At 39.1% G+C, this 20669-nt stretch overlaps 2 protein-coding genes across 4 annotated transcripts; both read right to left on the reverse strand.

Annotated features, from left to right (window-relative positions):
* Nucleotides 1-2553: 2553 nt before the first annotated feature.
* Nucleotides 2554-8411, reverse strand: cunh9orf64 (chromosome unknown C9orf64 homolog). Its single transcript, XM_036578576.1, has 5 exons — nucleotides 8285-8411; nucleotides 7096-7448; nucleotides 5752-6008; nucleotides 5165-5360; nucleotides 2554-3514 (listed from the first exon to the last, which is right to left on the reverse strand). Exons 2-5 carry the CDS (start codon nucleotides 7430-7432, stop codon nucleotides 3285-3287), a joined length of 1020 nt encoding a protein of 339 aa, XP_036434469.1. The 5' UTR covers nucleotides 7433-7448; nucleotides 8285-8411; the 3' UTR covers nucleotides 2554-3284.
* A 1363-nt stretch (nucleotides 8412-9774) lies between these two features.
* hnrnpk (heterogeneous nuclear ribonucleoprotein K) lies at nucleotides 9775-20601 on the reverse strand. Of its 3 annotated transcripts, XM_036578577.1 has the most exons (17): nucleotides 20550-20592; nucleotides 19303-19367; nucleotides 19107-19210; nucleotides 17778-17875; nucleotides 17639-17695; nucleotides 16966-17009; nucleotides 15849-15921; nucleotides 15269-15382; nucleotides 15009-15137; nucleotides 14607-14926; nucleotides 13793-13840; nucleotides 13425-13470; nucleotides 13086-13101; nucleotides 12944-12976; nucleotides 12775-12842; nucleotides 12471-12640; nucleotides 9775-10910 (listed from the first exon to the last, which is right to left on the reverse strand). In XM_036578577.1, the coding sequence occupies exons 3-17, from the start codon at nucleotides 19162-19164 to the stop codon at nucleotides 10877-10879; spliced, it is 1308 nt and encodes a 435-aa protein (XP_036434470.1). In that variant the 5' UTR covers nucleotides 19165-19210; nucleotides 19303-19367; nucleotides 20550-20592; the 3' UTR covers nucleotides 9775-10876. The 3 variants fall into 3 exon arrangements, with proteins under 3 accessions (XP_036434470.1, XP_036434471.1, XP_036434472.1); XM_036578578.1 differs by lacking the exon at nucleotides 19303-19367 and having other exon boundaries at nucleotides 20550-20601; XM_036578579.1 differs by lacking the exons at nucleotides 16966-17009; nucleotides 19107-19210; nucleotides 19303-19367; nucleotides 20550-20592.
* Nucleotides 20602-20669: the final 68 nt, after the last annotated feature.

A 20669-nucleotide genomic window follows, 5' to 3' on the forward strand; every position in this document is an offset into this window, starting at 1 on the left:
GTGGCTTCAAAGATAAAATGAATTAATTACGTTTAAAGCCAAAATTCATAAATAAAGGTTTTATTCATATCTGCATTCATGTATTCCTACATTGATTTATGCATTAATATTTTATTGAGTTATTTATTTCAGTACTTCGTCCTTCTAAATAAAATATATTAAATCTTCACTCTATTGCTTAATCCTACAGAAAGCAGGCTGCTTGCTAATCATCGAGCGGTCCTACTGAGCATGCGCGCATCATAATTATAGCGTAATAATGTTTTAAACGTTTTGTTTTTAACGTTAATTCAGCACATACTCCGATTAATATTATTACTTACTCGCTGATAAGGTGATTTATGCGATCACAATATCCTAATTATTCTTTTAATGCTGGTAACGTTTAACGTTACTGATAAGGAGATTTCAAATTACACTACCCATAGATTTCAGTACTGGTAGCATTTTCTGATTGGATCATTCAGGCCATCAAAATATCCCACCTACAGTTTTATGCAGAGCGCTACTTTAAATATGCGGTACGGTAGGACATTTCGACATGGTAGTTCGTCAGAACACCGTAACTAGGATCGCCAAATCATTTCTCCTTTTTTTACCCTTTCATAACTGTTAGGCATCTTTTTCTTTTATTTATTACTTCCCTATCCGTCCACTCTTCCATAAACTGAATTGACTCCAGTTGCCCTGTTTAAATCTATTTAATCGTTTAACTATTCATTTATGATTATTTTCGGCTGAAAATACACTAAATCAAATGATAGTTTCATATTGATTTTATTTCATTTACGTCTCTTTCCCTATGTATCTATCTATCTATCTATCTATCTATCTATCTATCTATGCTTGTCTCTTTTACATCTCTGCCCTCACTGATAACTGAAAAAGCACACATTAAACATGATATAAATGGCTGTCTTCACCAAACTCCAGCTAACGGGAAAGGGAGCTACTCAGTTAATGAGACAAAACGTTCCTGCTAAAATCTTAATAATGTTAGCTACATGATGCTATATCATCAATATGCTGGCTGTGGTATTTTATGAGTAGGTAACACAATACAGCTTTAATTTCTCACCGAATCACTAATATAGCCGACAACGGAGCTTGTAGCCTAAACTGAGCAGTCACTGGAGCTAAAGCTAAAGCATGCTGATTTAGCCAGATTTAGCATCACGAGCAGTCCAAACAGAAAAGAAAATTTAGGGTTTGCTTATAAAATGTGTTAGTTGCGCTCACAAACTATTAGCTAGTTACATTTTTACCACGGAAGTGTCATATGTTAGCCTATAGCATGTGTGCTGCATACCTGAACATCTAAAAGCAGTTAAAGTTACTCTGGTACTCAGCTGTGTAGCGTCTCGTACAGAGATACACAGAGCGGGCAGTTCAGTCTGTGGCCGAACCACAGCTGTTCCCAGGTCAGCTGAGAATCAGTCACTGCTCATGGGTAGACATCGCTTTTTTCCACACTGGATCTCATAAAACTCTTCAGAAACCTTCTGAAACTACCGAGGTCCAGACCTCGGCGTCCTCATAGCTAAGTCATTATTTTGAGATATTATCTCATTATTCTAAGAGGCCAAGTCATTATTTTGAGATGCAGTCATTATTTTGAGATACTATCTCATTATTCTGAGATGCTAAGTCATTATTTTGAGATACTATCTCATTATTCTGAGATGCAGTCATTATTTTGAGATACTATCTCATTATTCTGAGATGCTAAGTCATTATTTTGAGATACTATCTCATTATTCTGAGATGCTAAGTCATTATTTTGAGATATTATCTCATTCTGAGATGCTAAGTCATTATTTTGAGATACTATCTCAATTTTTATTAAATCTTTATTTGTTCATCCCAAAAGTGTAACGCATCTCAAAATAATGACTTAGCATCTAGGAATAAAGAGATAGTATCTCAAAATAATGACTTTGCATCTCAGAATGAGATAGTACCTCAAAATAATGACTTCCATAAGACAAGTCTTGTCTTTTCATATCTTTTCATTCCAAAATATCAGCACTGTGTAGACACAAGATATGTCTGGCAGACTGAATTACAAGGAAAGTATTATGTCCAGGGGCATAACAAGGACATGATGGGCCTCAGAGCAAGAAATGTGCCCCCATATGAAAATTACTTTCAATTAGTAAAAACGACCATGGAATTTGCTTGTTGATTGACTGTTATGTCTCTAACAAGTTGATGCCCTGAAGAAATGGCACTCTGCCCACTAGAACCTACCATTAGCCTAAATCTTTAAGCTAAACTACCTTTTTGAATTGCAATTCTACATCACTTTAGATGTCTGACATGCCACTGGGCAAATGGGTTATTCTCACAAACATGAAAAACACTGGAATGCAGCTTGAAATTAATAAAATGACTTAATGTTTTGGATATACAGACGTTGCCTGGTTGAATAATTAAAAATACACCTACATCATTTAATAAACTGTAACACTCTCCAATTGATGTGACCAATTTCCCATTACTGTTGTCAGATTAAAGTATTTTGAAGTTGATTATTAAATATAATATATTGTATTTTGTGATTTTATTTCATTAGCGTACACATTGACAGCCACATGACAAAACATTTGGTTGTGTTGCTCCACATCCTTTTAGTTTACAAAGAACTGTTAAGATAAAGAGATTCAAGAGTTAAAAGTGATGGAAACTCATTTTTTCTCATAAAAAAAAGGGACAAAATGAAAAATATCACTAATGAGAAACACAGACGCGGACACAGTGCAGTAATGAGAATAAATGCCCAAAAAATGTAAAATACAAAAATGAACTAAAATGTCTTGCTGTACCATAGAGCTCTGAATGATCTACTAAATGGTAGAAATACTGTTTATCTGCGTGATGCTTATGAAATATTTATGGACATGTTTTGAGGCAGTTTCATGAGAATGACCTAAAAAAGAAGGTTACATAGATTCCTGAGAAACTTTTCTCTACAGCATACATAATTGGATCTACAAATTGAATGGAATGATTTGAACATTTAAGATTTTAAAATGATCACTATGAAGAAGAGGGGGATAAACAGACATCAGGGCGGTCGGTGTAGTGCTGATGGAAGCTGAATGGTGAGGTACATGTTAGATCTTTTTGTGAGTCATGGGTGTACAACTGTGCCAGTATCTGTAGAGCATCTAAGGGCCCAATAAACCTTTTCTGGGGCCCAGTCGCCATGGTCCCCAGAACGATTACCTGCCCTCATCTGAAGTAGTTAGCGACTGATTCTGTCAACATGTGTGACCTTGGTGTCAATAGTAGATGCAACGAGTATGATGAATGGGGATATGAGCCATTTCTTTGTGATGCTGTTTCGCATAAGGCCACAGGTAGAAGTCAATGAGGGCTGAGTTTATGTTACAGCTCTGTCCATCTCTCTCCTGTACAAGTTTCCACAGGACGTTCTTAATTCTCTCCACACACCAGATAGAACAGCCTCGGATTTCCACTTCTCGCCTCTCACCAGAACTCAGCAGCTCACCTAGAAGCAGAAAAAAGCATTCAGTTTGCACCATGGGTAAGGAAAGCTATCTGTTACAGTACAGTCCAGGAATGGGCAGGTCTGGTGGAGGAGAGCCGCAGTCCAGCACAGTGATTTACTGCCTTAAACACACCTGATTCAATCTAATCAGGTTTATTAGGTTTTATGCATGAAAATAACCAAAGTGTGCTGGACACAGGTGGCCACAAAGTGTTACCATATGTATAGTATGGTGCACCGTCGTCCTCATATGTAGTGGGACACAATATCAACAGTAGTGTGAGGAGTAGGAAAGATGCTTTTGGTATCCCTTCAAGTCCGTGTAAGTTCAAGCGATCATTTGTTGATCGCCCAGCAAATAAGATATTTACATATTTACAGTAGTGTTGGAGCTCCTCAGCTAATATCCAGCAGCCACTCATGCTCACAGCCAGTCAAGTCAAGGTTTATTTATATAGCACTTTTTACAACAGACGTCACAAAGCAGCTTTACAGAAAAATCCAGGTCCAAGCCCTCATGAGCGTCGCCAATGGCGACGGTGGCAAGGAAACCATCCTAAGAGCAAGAGGAAGAAACCTTAAGAGGAACCAAGACTCAAAAGGGGAACCCATCCTCCTCTGGTCAACTTCGGATAGACTAACACAGCCTAAAAATCTGCCTGTTGCACCTAAACATGTCTGAAAGCCACAAGGTCAATAACATTACACACAATGGCTCCCTTGACCCTACTCCTTCACTCCCCCAAGTAACCCTTATAGTCTGGCTTTGTAGTCTAAGCCCTACACTAATTGAGGCTGGAACACACAAATACAGATTACAGGGGTAACAAATACACCACTGACTTACCATCAACCAATAGTATATCGCTGCTGTCGAAAGAAAACCTCGTATCCTCGTACCATTTTTTTTTGGTTTTTAGTTTTTGACATAGTTTGAAAGTGCCTGTTGTTCTTTACATATATTGTGTACATTTCATGATGAATGGACCAAAAGAAACAGCCCAAAATGATCTGGAAAAATGTCTGGTTCCATTGACTTACCTTAAAAGTAAAGTATGTTTTCTTATTCTCCTGTAAAGTTATAATTTTGGAGATACAAGGTTTTCTTCCTAAAAACAGCGATATGAATATGCAACATCAACTATATTTACGAGGCCATTTCTCATTTCTACACCGGTAAGTACATTTACATTCACATTTAGCTATAGCTTTAATCAACTCTCTTTTCTCTCTACAGCTTTACTCTGGCTTTGCTCCCCCTTTACAGGATAGCTGTGACATCACCCAGCCCCTATTACTGTCTCTCTCTTATGAGGTGTAATGTCTTTTCCCTCTTCTTCAATGGTCAGGACCCCCACAGGACCTCCACAGAGCAGGTATTATTTTGGTAGTGAAACAGAGTGAAAGGGGGGTTCACAAACAAACAGGTGGACTAAAGTCTGTAATTCCAGAACTAAAAAGTGCAACTATATGGTAAGTGGAGTTGATAAAATCAATAAACAGTGTAGATACAAGGAGGTGCACCTAATGAAGTGGCTGGTCACTGTATATACATACATTATTTCCAAAAGCCAGTTAATAAAGTAATAAAGTGTTATTAACATTTCATATAGTTCTGTTGATCTGGGTGACGGTAAAGACACAACTCACCCTTTTTCAGTGCCTCCATAAGGGCATCTGAGTAGCGCAGTGCCCCCAGGTAGACGAGGGCCTGTGGTACCCTGTAATCTGCGAACATGGTGAGGTAGTCCAGATTGGGTATGTTCCCTTCCCCTCTGGCCTCCATGATCCCCCAGAAATCAGCCACCAGGATCTGAGCCCGCTTATAGAAGGAAATCTTCTGGCCCTGGGTTTTCAACATTGCACACAAATGAGGGTATTAAGACAAGAAATTAAAATAAAAGGTGCCTGAAATCCATTTAGTTTCTAATAAGTCTAATAATATTCTAGTTGATATTCTGTTAATATGTCAATGTATGAATATTCACTGTAATTCTGTTAAAGGGCCAAATGTCATGGAAAGCTTGCTTTTTGGAATTAAAAAAATTTATCCACCATGTAAACACCCTAGTGTTTACAAACTCCCCAGTCTATATATATATAGAAGTTCAGCTGCAAAAACAACCCATTTTGGCTTCTTCACGGTTGTGATGTCACTACCATGAACATATTTGCATATAACAGCCCGTTCCACCTACAAAGGTTTAGCCTGTCCATTCGTGTTACATTATGTATACCTCAAAGGTGGCTTCATCCCTGTATGACGGTATATTATCCACAATGTATCGCACCATCTTCTCCGCATCGTTCTGTCCGTGACTCATGAAGTTCCGGAAGGATCCACCATGCTGCATGAGCACTCGCCCTGCCTCAGTGAGGGCCTGGTGACGCTCCTTCAGCATGGGCATGGGCGTGGCACTATCTGAACGAAGGACACGTTCCAGTTCCGCCTGGCTGATCTTGGAGAAGTAGGCGGGGTCTGTGATAGGCACGCCTATGAAAAAGGCAGAAAGAACATCAGTCGATTCAGAACCAGAGCTGATTCATTTCAACAGCTCAGCCACTGATCACTCAATAAAAATACAGGCTGGATGAAACCAAAACACTACGTTCAAAAGTTTGTCTTATTTTATATACAACAATGATGTCCAGTGTAAAAATTATGAACTAAGCATCAAAAAGTATTTTATATACTTTAATCGCTCAATATTTAAAACATTTTGGGAACAAGAAGATGTTTTATTCAACATATATAGTATAATATGTGTAGATAAAATGTAATTACCTCATTATAATACTTTTTAGTCAAGCTATCTACTTGATCACCACTGTGATAAAATTGATATACAGAATTTCTAGTATTATCATAATGTATAATTTTTTTCTGCCTATGAATCTATTATTTATTTATGGACATTAATTTATTAAACTATATTTTTATTACTTATTATTAAATATGATCTTTCTGTTCCTATTTTATTAGTAGTATATCTTTTTGGATACTCATTTTTTTATATATTTTTTAGGATTTACTATTCTTTTATATTATTCCATAAAATATTTTTATTACTACTTAATTCTTGAGGTTTTCTTTTTGGATATTAATTTAGTTATAATTTGTCATATTTTCCTTCTTTATGGACATTAATTATATCATTATTATTTCTTTCTGTATATTATAATTATTATTATATTATGGATGAATACTAATACTGTTATAATTTGTTTACCATTTACTACTATTATATATCACTGTATATTATAAAAATATTAACTTCATTCTTGATGATTTCTTTCTGGATATCAGTGTAATTGTATTATAACTTATTTATTATCTATTATTTCTATCTGTTTATTAATTTCGTATTATTATTACTTTTGCATCCTAATATTGTTATAATTTGTTTAACATTTGCTACTATTATTCAGCATTCTTTATAATATTAAAATGAAATTTACTTTTTGAATAATGCATTTATTATTGTTATTATGTTTATTATTATTATTTATTAAGAGTATTGGTTTTTATTAGGACCTGACTCTGTACTCGTGTGACTGTAGGACACTGCAGATGCACTCACCCTCGTCCATAGCCCTGGTGACAGCTGCACACAGAGACATGTATCCACGGTAGGTGTTTCCTTTGTAGATGACTTCACACTGCTGGTCTTCTCTGTCCGGCCAGAAGGAAAAGTTCATGGTGTCCGTCACGAACACCCAGTTAATAGCCTCGTCTGAGTCCGGAGAGGGAGCGAGAGGGTTCATCTTCTTCCAGCCGCTGGCCGTGAACTCCTCACTGTCCTTCAGCCCGTAGAGCATCTCCGCTACTCTCCTCACCCCATCCTCATCCACAGACACATCTCTGCTCCGCTCCGCCACGAACTGACCAGACTCTCGAGGAGACAGGGGTCGGTCCATTCTGTAAACCTGAAATCTAAATGTACCTTTTATTTTAAACCTTGTTGGTTCACCATTCTGCTCATAATCATATCCCACCATTTAAAATAATATCTTTCCTGTAATCTTTAATGGAAGTGTAGTGAGTTTTCCTTGTCTCTGAAACGTAGTTTACAGGAGTTCTCAAACACTTCAGTGTCACTGCTGGACTGAGAAAAGTCCAACAACCAAAAATATCCAGCCTGTGACCACTGATGAAGGACTGGAGGATGACCAACACAAACTGTGCAGCAGCAGATGAGCTACTGTCTCTGACTTTACATCTACAAGGTGGACCAGCAAGGTAGGAGTGTCTAATAGAGTGGACAGTGAGTGGACAGTGTTTAAAAACTCCAGCAGCACTGCTGTGTCTGATCCACTCGTACCAGCACAACACATACTAACACACCACCACCAGCGCATCAATGCCACTGCATAGCTGGGAATGATCCACCACCCAAATAGTACCTGCTCTGTGGGGGTCCTCACAACTGATGAATGGGTAACAGATCATGCAGAGAAACAGATGGACTACAGTCTGTAATAGTAGAGCTACAAAGTGCACCTATATGGTAAGTGGAGCTGAGGAAATGGACAATGAGTGTAGAAACAAGGAGGTGGTTTTAAAGTTACAGCTGATCCGTGTGTGTATCGTTATACCCCTATTATGTGGTAAAAGCCCACAGAAGTCACACAGTCTGAGGGGCACTGAGCTCTACACCTCACTAGTAACCTTAGAGACGCAAACTCACTTGGGCTTATTTCTAACTAACGTTACAAACGTTAAATCAACGCGCTTCATGAATCTGTTTGGTAACTGCAGAACAGACATACCAGAACACGAGCTGCAGCTGCAGGTGCACCAAAAAGAAACTCCCGAGAAGGAAGGAGAAGCAAAGCTTGCAGGAAAGTTTCACCGGCCAAAGTACGTTCATTCAGAAATACAAACACATTTGCTTCACTAGATCTACAGCGCCACCCAGCGCCGCGGAGTGCAAGACCAGGCCGGTTTATGCAACCTGGCCTCTCCCTATTTCCCCCGTTATACCAAAAAGTGGACCGCAGAACAGCAGAGGGCGCCCGCGAGCGAGACCTTACTGAATGGGGTGAATGGAGCTAAACGGCTAAAAACAAGTTAAAACAGTTTCTAATCACCTGCCCACAACTTTTTAATTTTAGAAAGTAGAAGGATTTATTTCATTAAAAAAAGGAAAGAAAACTCACCTGTGTCTCCTTTATCTACAGCAAACGGGTTTTGTTCAGCAGGACGCTAACATTACTGCTACTGAGGGCTGGGTGGTTGGCGAGCGGAGCAGCTCATTGTGTGTTCGTGCTCATGACGTCATTTTTAGCCCTATAACTCGAGTATTAAAGCTCTTAAAAATATAACAGCAGTGTTAAAATGTTTTAAGCTCTTCTTTGTTCAGAACATGAATGTATTTTTATATTAAAAATGAAAAACTATGATTTTGCTCGAATGCTCCGTTTGAACCCATTCAGTTTGGACTCGCTCAGCAGCGCCCTCTAGCGTTTGAAAAACTCGGAGGACATTACGGAGCGATTATTCACCTTTACAAGTTCTCGGTTAAAAACTATTTACATTTTCATGTTGAGCTGTTCATCTCTATTCAAGTCATGTAGGATCTGCTTACGGGAAACTTTTTTGCAATTTTTTTTGACATTATGGGAGAAATAAGAAGTGGCCAGGCTCCCCTTAAACTGGCTCTGGTCCAGCATTGAGTCAAAGACTACATGGTAGAGTTACTCATTTTCTTTGCATTGGAAAATTGGTTAGTTGAAAAAAAAGTCCTATTGTATGTGGCAATGTTTTAAATAACAAAGTTTATATTTCCAAATACTTAAATTGTTAAGATGTAAAAGTTATTCAGAGTGGTTTAGTGTGAGATGCTCTGTTGTAGAGAAATTAGTCAGAATTGTTCAGTGTTGGTGATAGGAACACTAGCAGAAAATGACTGCATGAAATTGGTTACAAATACACTCCATGATACTTGAGGCATTGTGTGATGAGGCTTTTGTCATAAAAACGTACTTTTTGAAAAGCTGATGGGGACATACAAGGTGCTGTTAGGCAAAATAATACCTAAAGGATCTAATTTTCAGGGATTGACCACTATTTTACCTTTAACATCATCAAAAGATGTGTAGATCCACTGGTTGGCAATAAAATGTCTATATTTGTATCCTAGACTTTGTAAGCTCTGGTTCCTCACCACTGCTGTAAAGAAATCTTTAGAATTACTGGAATTCCCCTTAAATTCCCCTTAAAGAATCTGTTTACTTATTCATAGACCACACTGCAGCGGTAACAATTCATAAAAACTGGCATCTCTTTATTATGTCAGACAAAGGACAAAATTCTTCAAATGTGTCTGGGAGAGGAATTTCAAAGACATTGAGTAAAAAAATAAAATAAAAATATGAAAACAAGAAAAAGAAAAAAGGAGGGCGGGAGGAAACCCACAATTGCTGCTGTGCCCTGACAATACAATCTAAAGCATAACTTCATATCCACTTTCCTCAAAATAAGTCAGAAAGAAAAATGAAAAGGGGAGGGGAAATGACTGTGGGCCTAATTCTAGAGTGGCAGACCTACAAAAATTCCAGAGGTAGAGCAAATTTAATAAATACTGGGTTTTAAAAACCCAGCGACAGACTGGAGAAAAAAAAAAAGGGATACACAGATCACCAACATCTAAATCATTTCTCCAGGCATCACGGCTTCCAGCGGAGGAGCTGCGATAAAGCCTGGAATTCTACGGCAGAGGAAACACCAACACACTGACAGGACAGGTACGGGAATTCTGGTGAATATATTGATTTTCTTTTCATATAAATCACTGAATATTTACATATAATTTTCTCCACACAGCCCCAATAAAGTTTCTTTAACTCAGTAAGAGAGAAAAGTAAGCAGTTTTCTTTTTTTTTTTTTAAAAAATCATAAAAAAAATCCCAGATTTCTGTGTACATTCTGGACTCATTCAGGATGGTTGGTTGAGAAAAAGAAAGAAAATGCTCACAGCTGTTCCAATTGCAAACAGAAAGCTGACTTGAAAGAAATAAAGGACCTGCACAACATCTAGCAAAAACCTAATACGGTGATTCTGTGAAGCACTGGAAGTGTGGCCCTTCTAACAAAATCAGAGATTTTAAAAAAAAAATATTTTGCTTGGCATTTTAACAAAGATAAGAAGTTTGGAGGATATCTGAATATATCCTTCACACAGGGTTGGAAATACTCAACCAGAAAATATAAGTTTTTGTAGCATACAAGAAGATGGAGAAGAGTTTTCACAAACAGGTCTCGTGTGCTAGGAGTCAGGCAGCACTGCTTGGAGCGAGGAGCTGGAGTGGAGCAGAGCTGCAGTGGGCTGGAGGTCCTGAGAGAAGTGGGGATGGGCCGGGTTAGTCGTGGTGGTGTCTCAGGAGGTGGAGAGCGCTGCAGAGAGAAAGATGATTGAGAAAAGAGGAGTCAGGCACCGCTGTAGAAGTATTCAGAGCAACTACAATGATGTCTAAAGCTAATTACACTAATAATAGAATCTCACAAAAGCCAATAGCTTGTTGTATCTAGGGTACATTCAAGACTGGCTGGATTTAAGCAGACCCTTAGTACAGCACAGTTTGGTGACTTCTCTAGTCACACAGACCAGATCCAACTAATCAGTTAATTAACAGGGTGTACATAACCAGGGAAATAACCAAACTGTGCCGGACTCCTGAATCCCAGGACTGGACACGCTTGACTTTATGCAAGCTATGCATGTACAAAATTCAAACGAAATCTCATGAGCCAGCTAAGCAAACCGGACACAGAAAGCTATCATGAGGGTTAGTGAGTCTCTCTCTCTCTCAACGTTCCAGATCTGGCTTCAATTTAGCGGAAAACCGGCCCATGGATATCTGCTGCCATGATATAAAAGCAATAATCGGCCATCAAAAGTTACCCAACTGTCTGAATGAAATTTAACAGTGGAGTGAGGCCAAAAGGTCCTCCCTTAAATTTCCAAACGTCAGAGACAAACAAATTTCCGCAGCAGTGGTTTAACAGGCTCTACAGGAACGCAGGGTCTAGAGTAGTTGAAATGCTAACAAAAGAATATAAATAAAGTTACTGCACCTAAAATTACCAAACAGCATAAAAGCCCAGTCCTCTCTGAGAACACAGCACTAACTACATTTCCAAAGACTTTCTGCGCAAATATTGCGATTTATTTCTATTTTCTGCAAAAGGGTTGTACAGATTTTCAGTAAACAAAAAAATTAACAAAATTACTGATTCAAAAAATGTTAAGTAAATAAAAATTAGTCTTCTAAAAAACCTGTGTACCTTGAGCTTCTCTGATTTCCCATCACCTAGTGATAAGGACATTTTTCCCCCTCGTTGGATTGTTTCTTTGCCATACAAAGCTTTTTGAGTACTTTCCATATAGAAAGCCTTTAGCCTTTTCTGGACATCTATCTGTAAGAGCTGAAAAGTGGCAGCATTCATTCCTCAGTCCAGCTATATCCCATGCTGTTTGTATTTGATGTAATGAGGCACAAAAGGAAGATCTGTCACATGACACTAAATGAATGTATGAATGTTATTTTTCATGGGGAAAGAAAAGGCAGCTATAGTTTAACAGAGAAAACTTGACATTTCCAAAAATATTATCAATTTGTTTCTACAGCCTATGTCCACTTTTTTTTGAGTTTTTAAAGTGTTAAAACATGTTTCATAAGAAAATGTTTGGATGAAAATGTAGACGAGGAAAAGAGCAACTGCCTAAACAAGTTTTAACAGTCTTCACTGATAACATCTATATAGGCATCTTTAATTGTAAAATTTAATAAATTACCACACGGTCAGACATGAAGGACTAATTATTTAAAAGACAAATATATGCAACATATCAACTGAATAGAATAAACAAAAACTGAATGCCTGCAAACAAACCACATGGTAGGGGGTGTTTGGGACAAAGGAAGAGCAAGAGGCAGACTCTGTAGGACTTGCCTGTTCTGTAACAGGTACTGTGCGTTCTGAATCTGGTCCTGGGTCCCCGTGATGGTAATGATGCGATCTTCAGAGCCCTGGAGCGGCTCGTCAATTTTGATCGATGCTCCGGATTCATGGCGGATCTGCTTGATCCTCTGGCCTCCCTTTCCAATGATTGACCCCGCCAACTGGGAAAAAGGCATGAGTAAGTTTATTCTGTTTGCATTCAATCTACCTCTGCTTGCAGAACTCATGGAGCGTCACATGGAGGCATGTACCGTACAGTATTGTACTGTGAAACATCACTGTAAAAAACACTTACATCTTTGGGAATTGTCACTTGTGTTGTGATGACAGGGCTTCCCATATCACCATAGCTACCCCTTCCACCTGAACCACAAGCATACAGACAAGAGTGAGATCTCAGAACAATCAACATTGCTTGTAGTATAATTCCAGTGCCCTAGTTTGTAATGAGTTAGAATACTTACCAGACTGATAGTTGTCCCAAGAGGAGGAGTTGTCTAATGTGAACGTAAGAGAAAACGGAAGACAGATGACGAATAGGTTTTCCATTACTAATGAATAGAAAATTCAACATTATTGCTTAAGTACTCTAAAAGGAACACTTACCATATCCGCCATCATTCTACAGAGGTGGAGAAAAAGAGGAAAAATGTAAGAAACCCAAACCTGCACACGCTTTTAGCCAACTAACAATAAACCAATGCCCGCCTTCAGTTGATCTGTTAGCTCTCCCGTTTCTATAGCAACTAGCAATTCAAATGTCTGTTGCCAGGTAACAGTGGGCAGCTGCTGTCTGTCACAGTCTGACCATCTGCCCCTTTAAAGAGTGGGAAAACACTTTTGCTGTGAGCACCACTTTTCAAGCTCGCATATCTTCGCTATCCACTTTCATTTCATCATACAGTCTGTAGTTAACCAACAAGTGAGGTCCTAGGATGTACTCACCATGCTGCCACTATAACGGTCCCGGGGTCTCCCTCTCCTGTCCCCGCTGACAAGAAAACGAAGAAGAAAAAAAATACAACCTGAGACATTTAGGACAAAAACTGGCTAACCTACATAGCTACTTTCAAAAGGCTACTTAAGTAATTTTTCTAGTATTTATCTTAGAGTTATGTCTGGCTTAAGCATGCTGAAGAGCAACCATGCAGAAAACTACATAAAAATTAAGCAATGAGGTTACACACCAGACACATGGAATATGAGATGTGGTGAGAAAGCGTGAAATGTAGCTCTACAAACCCTTCCTAGACCAGCAGTGTCCTATAACACAAACTACAAAAAGAGCTGCTGCACTACGGTAAGGGACTTACTGTCTGTCGTCTGAGTGGCTGCGGTGGGAGCTGTAGTACTGGTCGTCACTGTGAACATAGTATGTACACATAGTATGTCAGCCCCCATCAGGCAATACCAATGAATACTTACAAACGTATCCCACCTTATATGGCTAGTCATTTTTAAACTTTTAAAGCCCTACCTACACTACTGTTCAAAAGGAACCATTTGACATTTTACACAATAGCAACTACACGACGTAGATTTCAAGATTATAAAAGTGTCTTTAGATGTTTTATGCAATGTTTAAAGCCTTTTGGGATTAGGAAGCTATTAATTGATAAACAATCAAACTAAAACTATGCACAATGACACTGGAATCATATCAGTGTTGGGAAACAGCTGCTATAAAAAATAAATCAAACAAAAGTATTAGCACTGGACAGATTTAGTAGTAGTAGAATATTTTCCTTAATAAGTATAATAAATTTAAAAAAGGTTATTACAACAGATAGACACTAACAACAGACACAAGCTTGCTTGCCAGTCACAATACATTGATAAAATACAGAACACCACAGTATAATTCGCTTCGTTTTGTCACAGCTTCGTTTTGTTCATTTTCACTTACTACTGTTTATATGAAAGCTGTGAAGTTACACAGAACTAGCATATTTGAATCATTTTTATATTGTCTAATTACACCGCAAATTCACTAGTTAAAAACACTGATTCCAAACTTCTGAACGAAAAAGCTTAACTAATAAAAGCATAATCAAAGCACGATTCCATGGAATCGGACATCAATAGTAACATATAATGCAGGGATGGTACGAGTGACAGTCTGCTTACCCTCTGCGGTGGTGGGGCGGTCCCATGGGCATATTCCGTGGAGGTCTGCCCCCTCCTCGGCCTCCTCCTCGGGGTGGTGGGGGGCCTCTGCGTGGGCTCATGTCATCATAATCTCTCCTGCTGGGTGGCATATGGTGACCTCCACGCCCACCGCGGGGTGGCATGCGGTCAAACCCGCCTCCGCCACCACGATCCCGTGAGGGGAAGCCTCCCATTGGACGACGGCCGCGCTCCTCATACATTGTGGTGTACCCACCATAGTCATATGTTTCATCATAGAAGTTGGGGTCATACTGCTGGGCACGACCTTTAATTGGTGCCTGGAGTGAAACAAGCATGCAAGCATGTAAATAAACAAGAACTCAACACTGACACACTTAACAGTGTGAGGTCAGGTTTTACCTCTACAATGAGCTCCAGCATGGTCTTAATACACTGGACAACCCTTTCTGCTTTGCCCCCAATGAGCACTACACGGTCAGTTGACTGAGGGCAGCACTCCTGGAACAGCTTGATGGTTGTCTGGGTGCTCTACAATAATAAATAAATCAAAATAACCATTACAATGTGGAGCAGTCACACTGTTTTTGTTTTATAGAAGTTGTAACCAACCCAATTAAGGTACACTAAATCCTTTCTACAAAAATCCAGAACTTTCTTACCTCACGTAGCTCTTTGATTTTGGCTCCCTTTACACCAATGATGCTGCCTGCTAAACTCTGATGAATCAGCAGCCTCAACTCGCAGTCAAAGTCCAAACCTTTGTGATGTTGGTACTGCACCAACCAGAAAACAGAAACAAATATTTTATTTAAACACTTCTAACAGAGCCAATCAACATTTATGTTTTCATCCAAAGGGTCTTTTATGATGCTTCCAAAAGTTTGCTGATGTCGTCTATGGAAACGGAAACTGTTGGCAATATTTTATTAATGTCTACAACACTTTTTTTTCCCTGTTTAACTGTGGCAGAAAAATCGATACTAAAACCTACAATTCGAACTTTTTTGTTAACACATTTACTCAAATGTAGTGTTTGACATTTCATCTCTTACAATAAACAAAAATCAAACACAAACAGCTAAACGTTACTGTAAAACATCTCAATATGCAGAGAAAAGTGATCTCAGGGAAGACACTACATTATGACAACATTTCGTAAAGCGTTTTATCGCTTGTAGAACATCAATGGAAACTTGGAAAAGATCTGTACAAAACAAAAATAAGAGAAACTGAGCTCACCTCCTCTAATGTGGGGATGATTTTCAGCAGAATTTCAGCTACAGTTGGGATGTCCGCACTGATACTCAGGATCCTTATGATTGTATTACGTCACACAAAGAGATAAGAGCAAAAACAAACATTAGAAGAGTGTAGGGTATTCATGAAACATTGCACTCCTGTCAGAGCCTGTCTGCTGTGCTGTGTATGAATAAATTATCCACAGGCTAGGTGTGTGGTCATGCACTCCCTCATGCTTTTGACTGTACAGAAAAGGAGTGATGAGGCGCAGCAAAAGAGAAAACAAACAAAGGTGAAGCCCCATCCGGTTCCTGAAAAGGCAGGATGGAGAAGAGGAGGAGATGCACAGTGTATAGTAAAGAAGTGCTCAAGAACTTTAGCACACGTTAGCTCTGATGACAGAGGATGGAAAAGAGTGGGAACTGAATGGGGGAGAGGGAACTGAATGGGGGAGAGAGAGAGAGAGAGAGAGCAAGGGAGCAAAAGCTATACAGAGTGGGGAGAAGAATCTAAGGTGTGGAATGAGTAAGTGAAGCAAGAGGTCCTTCACCGTTAGAGGAAAGATGGACAGATTTGAAACAGAGAGAATGTTGAGGAGAGGAGATGCACAGCAGCAATAAGACAATCTTTGGGCTTTCCAAATTAGCCAAAAAAACACGAACACATCACACCACAAACAGAACAAGAGAAAAGGAATTCATGTATTTTGCACTGCCCCCTCACCATTATGTACTTATCTTATCTTTTCATTAGTAAAAATGTTTACATGGAAACTAGAAGACATTGATCAACAATGTAAATATGGTTCAAAAAGCTTAAGCAAGTCAAATAAACTACTTCTAAGTGTGCTTTTGGTTTCTTTGGGTGAGGACGAAGAGAGATAGCACCTTTGAAAGGGAGGGAGTCATTAAATGACTGAGATGGCAGCACAGGCACTTTACATAACATTACAGCACTTATAACTGACAGCTATGACAGTATTGTAACCATATTTATGAGTGGTCGTTTATGGCAGTAGGGAGTATTCTGGTACATGAAGGACATCATTAACAGTACTGGTATTGGCAGTAACAGTGCTGACAGTACTTGGAGGTTGGAGTATCTGAGTGGCACGTACCGCTCGGGCCCACTGCTGTCTGGGACTGACACAGTGGCATTGTACTGCAGGGCCAACCACCCAGAGCAATCAAGCACACAGATGTCAATCAAGTAAGGCGCCCAATAGGGAGGGCACGATTATGGGCGGGGCCAACCAGGGAGTCAGGAGGTCAGGCGGCAACGCAGGTGGGCGGGACAAGTCGATCCAGAATATGGGAATTGGCCAGAAATAAATAACAAATAAAACAAAAACAAGGAAAAGGGGAGAGGGAGTGGAAGAGGAGTACATTTTTAATTGGAAAAAATTTCACTGCGATTTCATACTCTCATAAAGTTGGAGGAGAATGGAGGACAGGACAAGAAGAAAGAGCAATGAGCATGTATTTTGGCCTGCATAAAATACTATAGGTCTATAAATGCTTGCCGCTAATTACTTTTACTCAAAGAGTATTTCAACTTCTAGGATTCAAAATTCCCTTGAAAAACTAATTAGTTCATTAAATTATGGAACAGGGTGGCAAAGCTGAGTAGCAGAAGTTGAGTTTTTTCAGAAATATTAGCATGGTAACATAAACCTACAGTAGAAAAAGGTGCTCTGCCCATCACAGTTTACAGCCTCTGTAAATGTATACATGTGAGTATATGTGGACGTGTGCATACTAGCTCCAAAAAGTAGACAGTTGCGTACTCACATCAGTGCGCAGAGCTTTGATGTTCTTGCCTCCCTTTCCGATCACAGCTCCTGCATTCTGGATTGATAGGACAGGCAGTTACCCAATCGGTATTGTGAAACATTTCGATTGCGCTGTAAGCCAGTATAAAGGCACTTACTTTGCTCTGTAGCAACACACGCAGCTCCACCATATCATCAGACTTTCGAGAGCGTTTATAGGTCGGCTCGTCGTCACCATCCTGTGCAGGACGCTTGCCTGGGAGACACATACAAACATGAGCTACAGTAATCAACAACACATGCTTGCTATTTAAATATCATTACATTCACAGATGATAAAAAGATAAAGTGAAACTTCTGGTCTAACACAGACTCATCTCATAGCTATTAGTAACATCAACATACATCACTCCTGCATCAATCTTGTTTAGATGCTGATCATGTTTTTTAGCCTTCACGTGTAATTAAAAAGGGATGCACAATGATTTGAGTCACACTGGTAGCGATGGTAGAAACGAGTAAGACAAACATTTAGGTTTGTTTGGAGCTCTCCTGTTTGAAGCAGATGTTTTAAAACAGCTGGCTACTAACTGAATGATGTAAAAAAATTAGGCGTGGCTAAGTATAACAGATTATTTTTATTCCTCAAAAAATCCACACATCAACATGAAACAGGGACTCCATGAAATGTACAGGCATGTGAACAATATTGTGTTCAGGAGTTAAACAGAATGCATTTCGCTTTTAACCAAGTAGTCAGTTCACACAGAACGTAGAGAAATTCCTGATGTTATGAAGCCTTTGTGACTTCAGGTTATGGGTTGAAAAATAAATAATTTTTTATTGAAAACACAATTTGAAAGAGTGCAATTTTCAAATCGCAAGAGCTGCAATTTTTATTATAGTCTTGTATTGTGTACAGTGTATTATGAACAATGTTGACACGATCAAATTTAAAAGTAGGGAAATTTCACCTACATGGAGCTTGTAAACTGCTGTGACATGACAACAACAAATAACTAGTAGGCTGGCGCACTGTGTTAGGAGTTTAAGTCTTAAGCCAGAAGAAGTGCACGCTGGTCTTCATTGCCCAAAAAAGGCCCATACCTCAATTTATACGTCAGTTATAAAGAACAGCCATTTGAATTGTAATCGCAATATTGGTCAGAAAATTTGCAATTAGATATTTTGGCAAAATCGTTTAACCCAACTTCTTTCAGAGCATCTCAGAAACTATTAAATTTTACCGACATTTCAAACAGATTTGATAGCATATTTACTGTACTCTGTAAGAACAGAAAGTTGAGACAATACTGGGCTAAAATGTCTGCATTTTATTTATTTTATTGCATTTGTAAACTTACAGAAATCCAATTTAGATTTCTCTGTAATGCCATCTGCCCACAATTCCCATATCATTGCATCCCTAAAATTAACATAACTCTATACACAGCAAAGTAGAAATCCAAGATGGTCCCATATCTTACCGTTGCTCTCTGGGCTGAAAGTGGTCTCTTCTTCCTGCTGCTCGTTATCTGTATCCATTATCTATCTACACTGCCTGCAGTGATCAACTGCTTTCTCTGCAAATCTGAAACAAAGGTGAACAGGATGATAAAAGAAAACTGTAAGCATGGCAAAAATGTCAGAAAATATCATTACCCTATCACTTTTAAAACGTACCACAAATTTCAGAGCCAAACTAGGTTGCTGATGTCCAACAGGGATTAGACCCACAAGCACACCAACTGAAAAGGGTAAAAAGATCAGAATGGGCTAGGTTTCATAAACCTTCTCCGAACAGGAGTGCTGATCTAGGGTCAGAGTTTGTCTTATTTATGATTATGTTACTGACAAAAACAGATCAGCTGGTCCAGATCTTACAGATCGAGTCACTACTGACCTTAGTTTAATCAAATACATACTTCAACGGCTTGACTTGCTCTGCATCATTGCAGAGATGTTAGAACGAGCTAAGTACAGCCTAAGCGCAGAGGTGAAATATGAGAGATATGAGAAACATGACAAACATTCACCGCCGAATTATCACACAAAAACCAAACCACTGAACAAGGAAGTAGCGCGTCGAGATCACGCTCTCACGTCGAGTCTAATGGAAAATGATGGCGTGCACCGATTAATATTTCATCATATCAGCTTACGGTCAGGGTGATTTAACTGAAAACTGTTCCAGGACTTTGGACAAGCCGCTTTATAAGCTAAGCGGAAAACAAATGGACGTGGTGGGGAGGGTAGCTAAGCTCTTCAGTTGCTATGCTAACATTCAAAGAGGAAAAAATGCAAACAACAGATGCGAAGAAATCTCACTCGCCCATTCCTTTCATTACTTTCCCTCAGTCGTCGAACAGAATTAACCTAGAATATTTAAAAGGCGTATTTTCTTCGTAAAATGCATTATCTAGGTACCCAATAATGCAACAGTTAAGCGCTCAGCTGCTAAGCAGAAAACCAGGTTGGCTAATTAACAATAGACGGCTCAGGCTAGCTGTGCTAAGCTAACTTCCTCTTGCTGGATGCAGCAACTAACGTTATCGGCGTTTCTACGTTACACTAAAAACCTAAAAAGTACATTAGTTAAATGACTTACTGTTCAGTTATGTGCCTAAATCTTATTATTACTTTGAAGCACTTGTGAATTCAGCTACTTAATATACTGGCGACGACATAAAAACCGGAAAATTGAAAATGAAACATTGGCTAACTCGACTGCCCACCTAGCTAACGTTAGCTAGCTAGGTTAGCAGAGCCTCCCAGTTACACCAACATTAGCATTAACGTCGCTTTCCAGTGATTAAAACTAATTTCAGAAAGCAGACTCAAACGCAGAACGCTCACAGTTTTAAAGCAATTATGAATAAATATCGTGTACATTTATATCTATTACACACAACGAGAAACACGGCACCAACCTGCTCAGCGTTCGCCCCCTTACGAACGACGATGCATAAAAACTTGAGAAGGGGGAAAAAGCCGCTTCAGCCTCGGCCAATGAAAGCTCGTGCCGCCATAATGAACAGCACTCTGATTGG

Source organism: Colossoma macropomum, unplaced genomic scaffold (assembly GCF_904425465.1).
Source record: "Colossoma macropomum unplaced genomic scaffold, Colossoma_macropomum, whole genome shotgun sequence".
Taxonomy (NCBI): domain Eukaryota; kingdom Metazoa; phylum Chordata; class Actinopteri; order Characiformes; family Serrasalmidae; genus Colossoma; species Colossoma macropomum.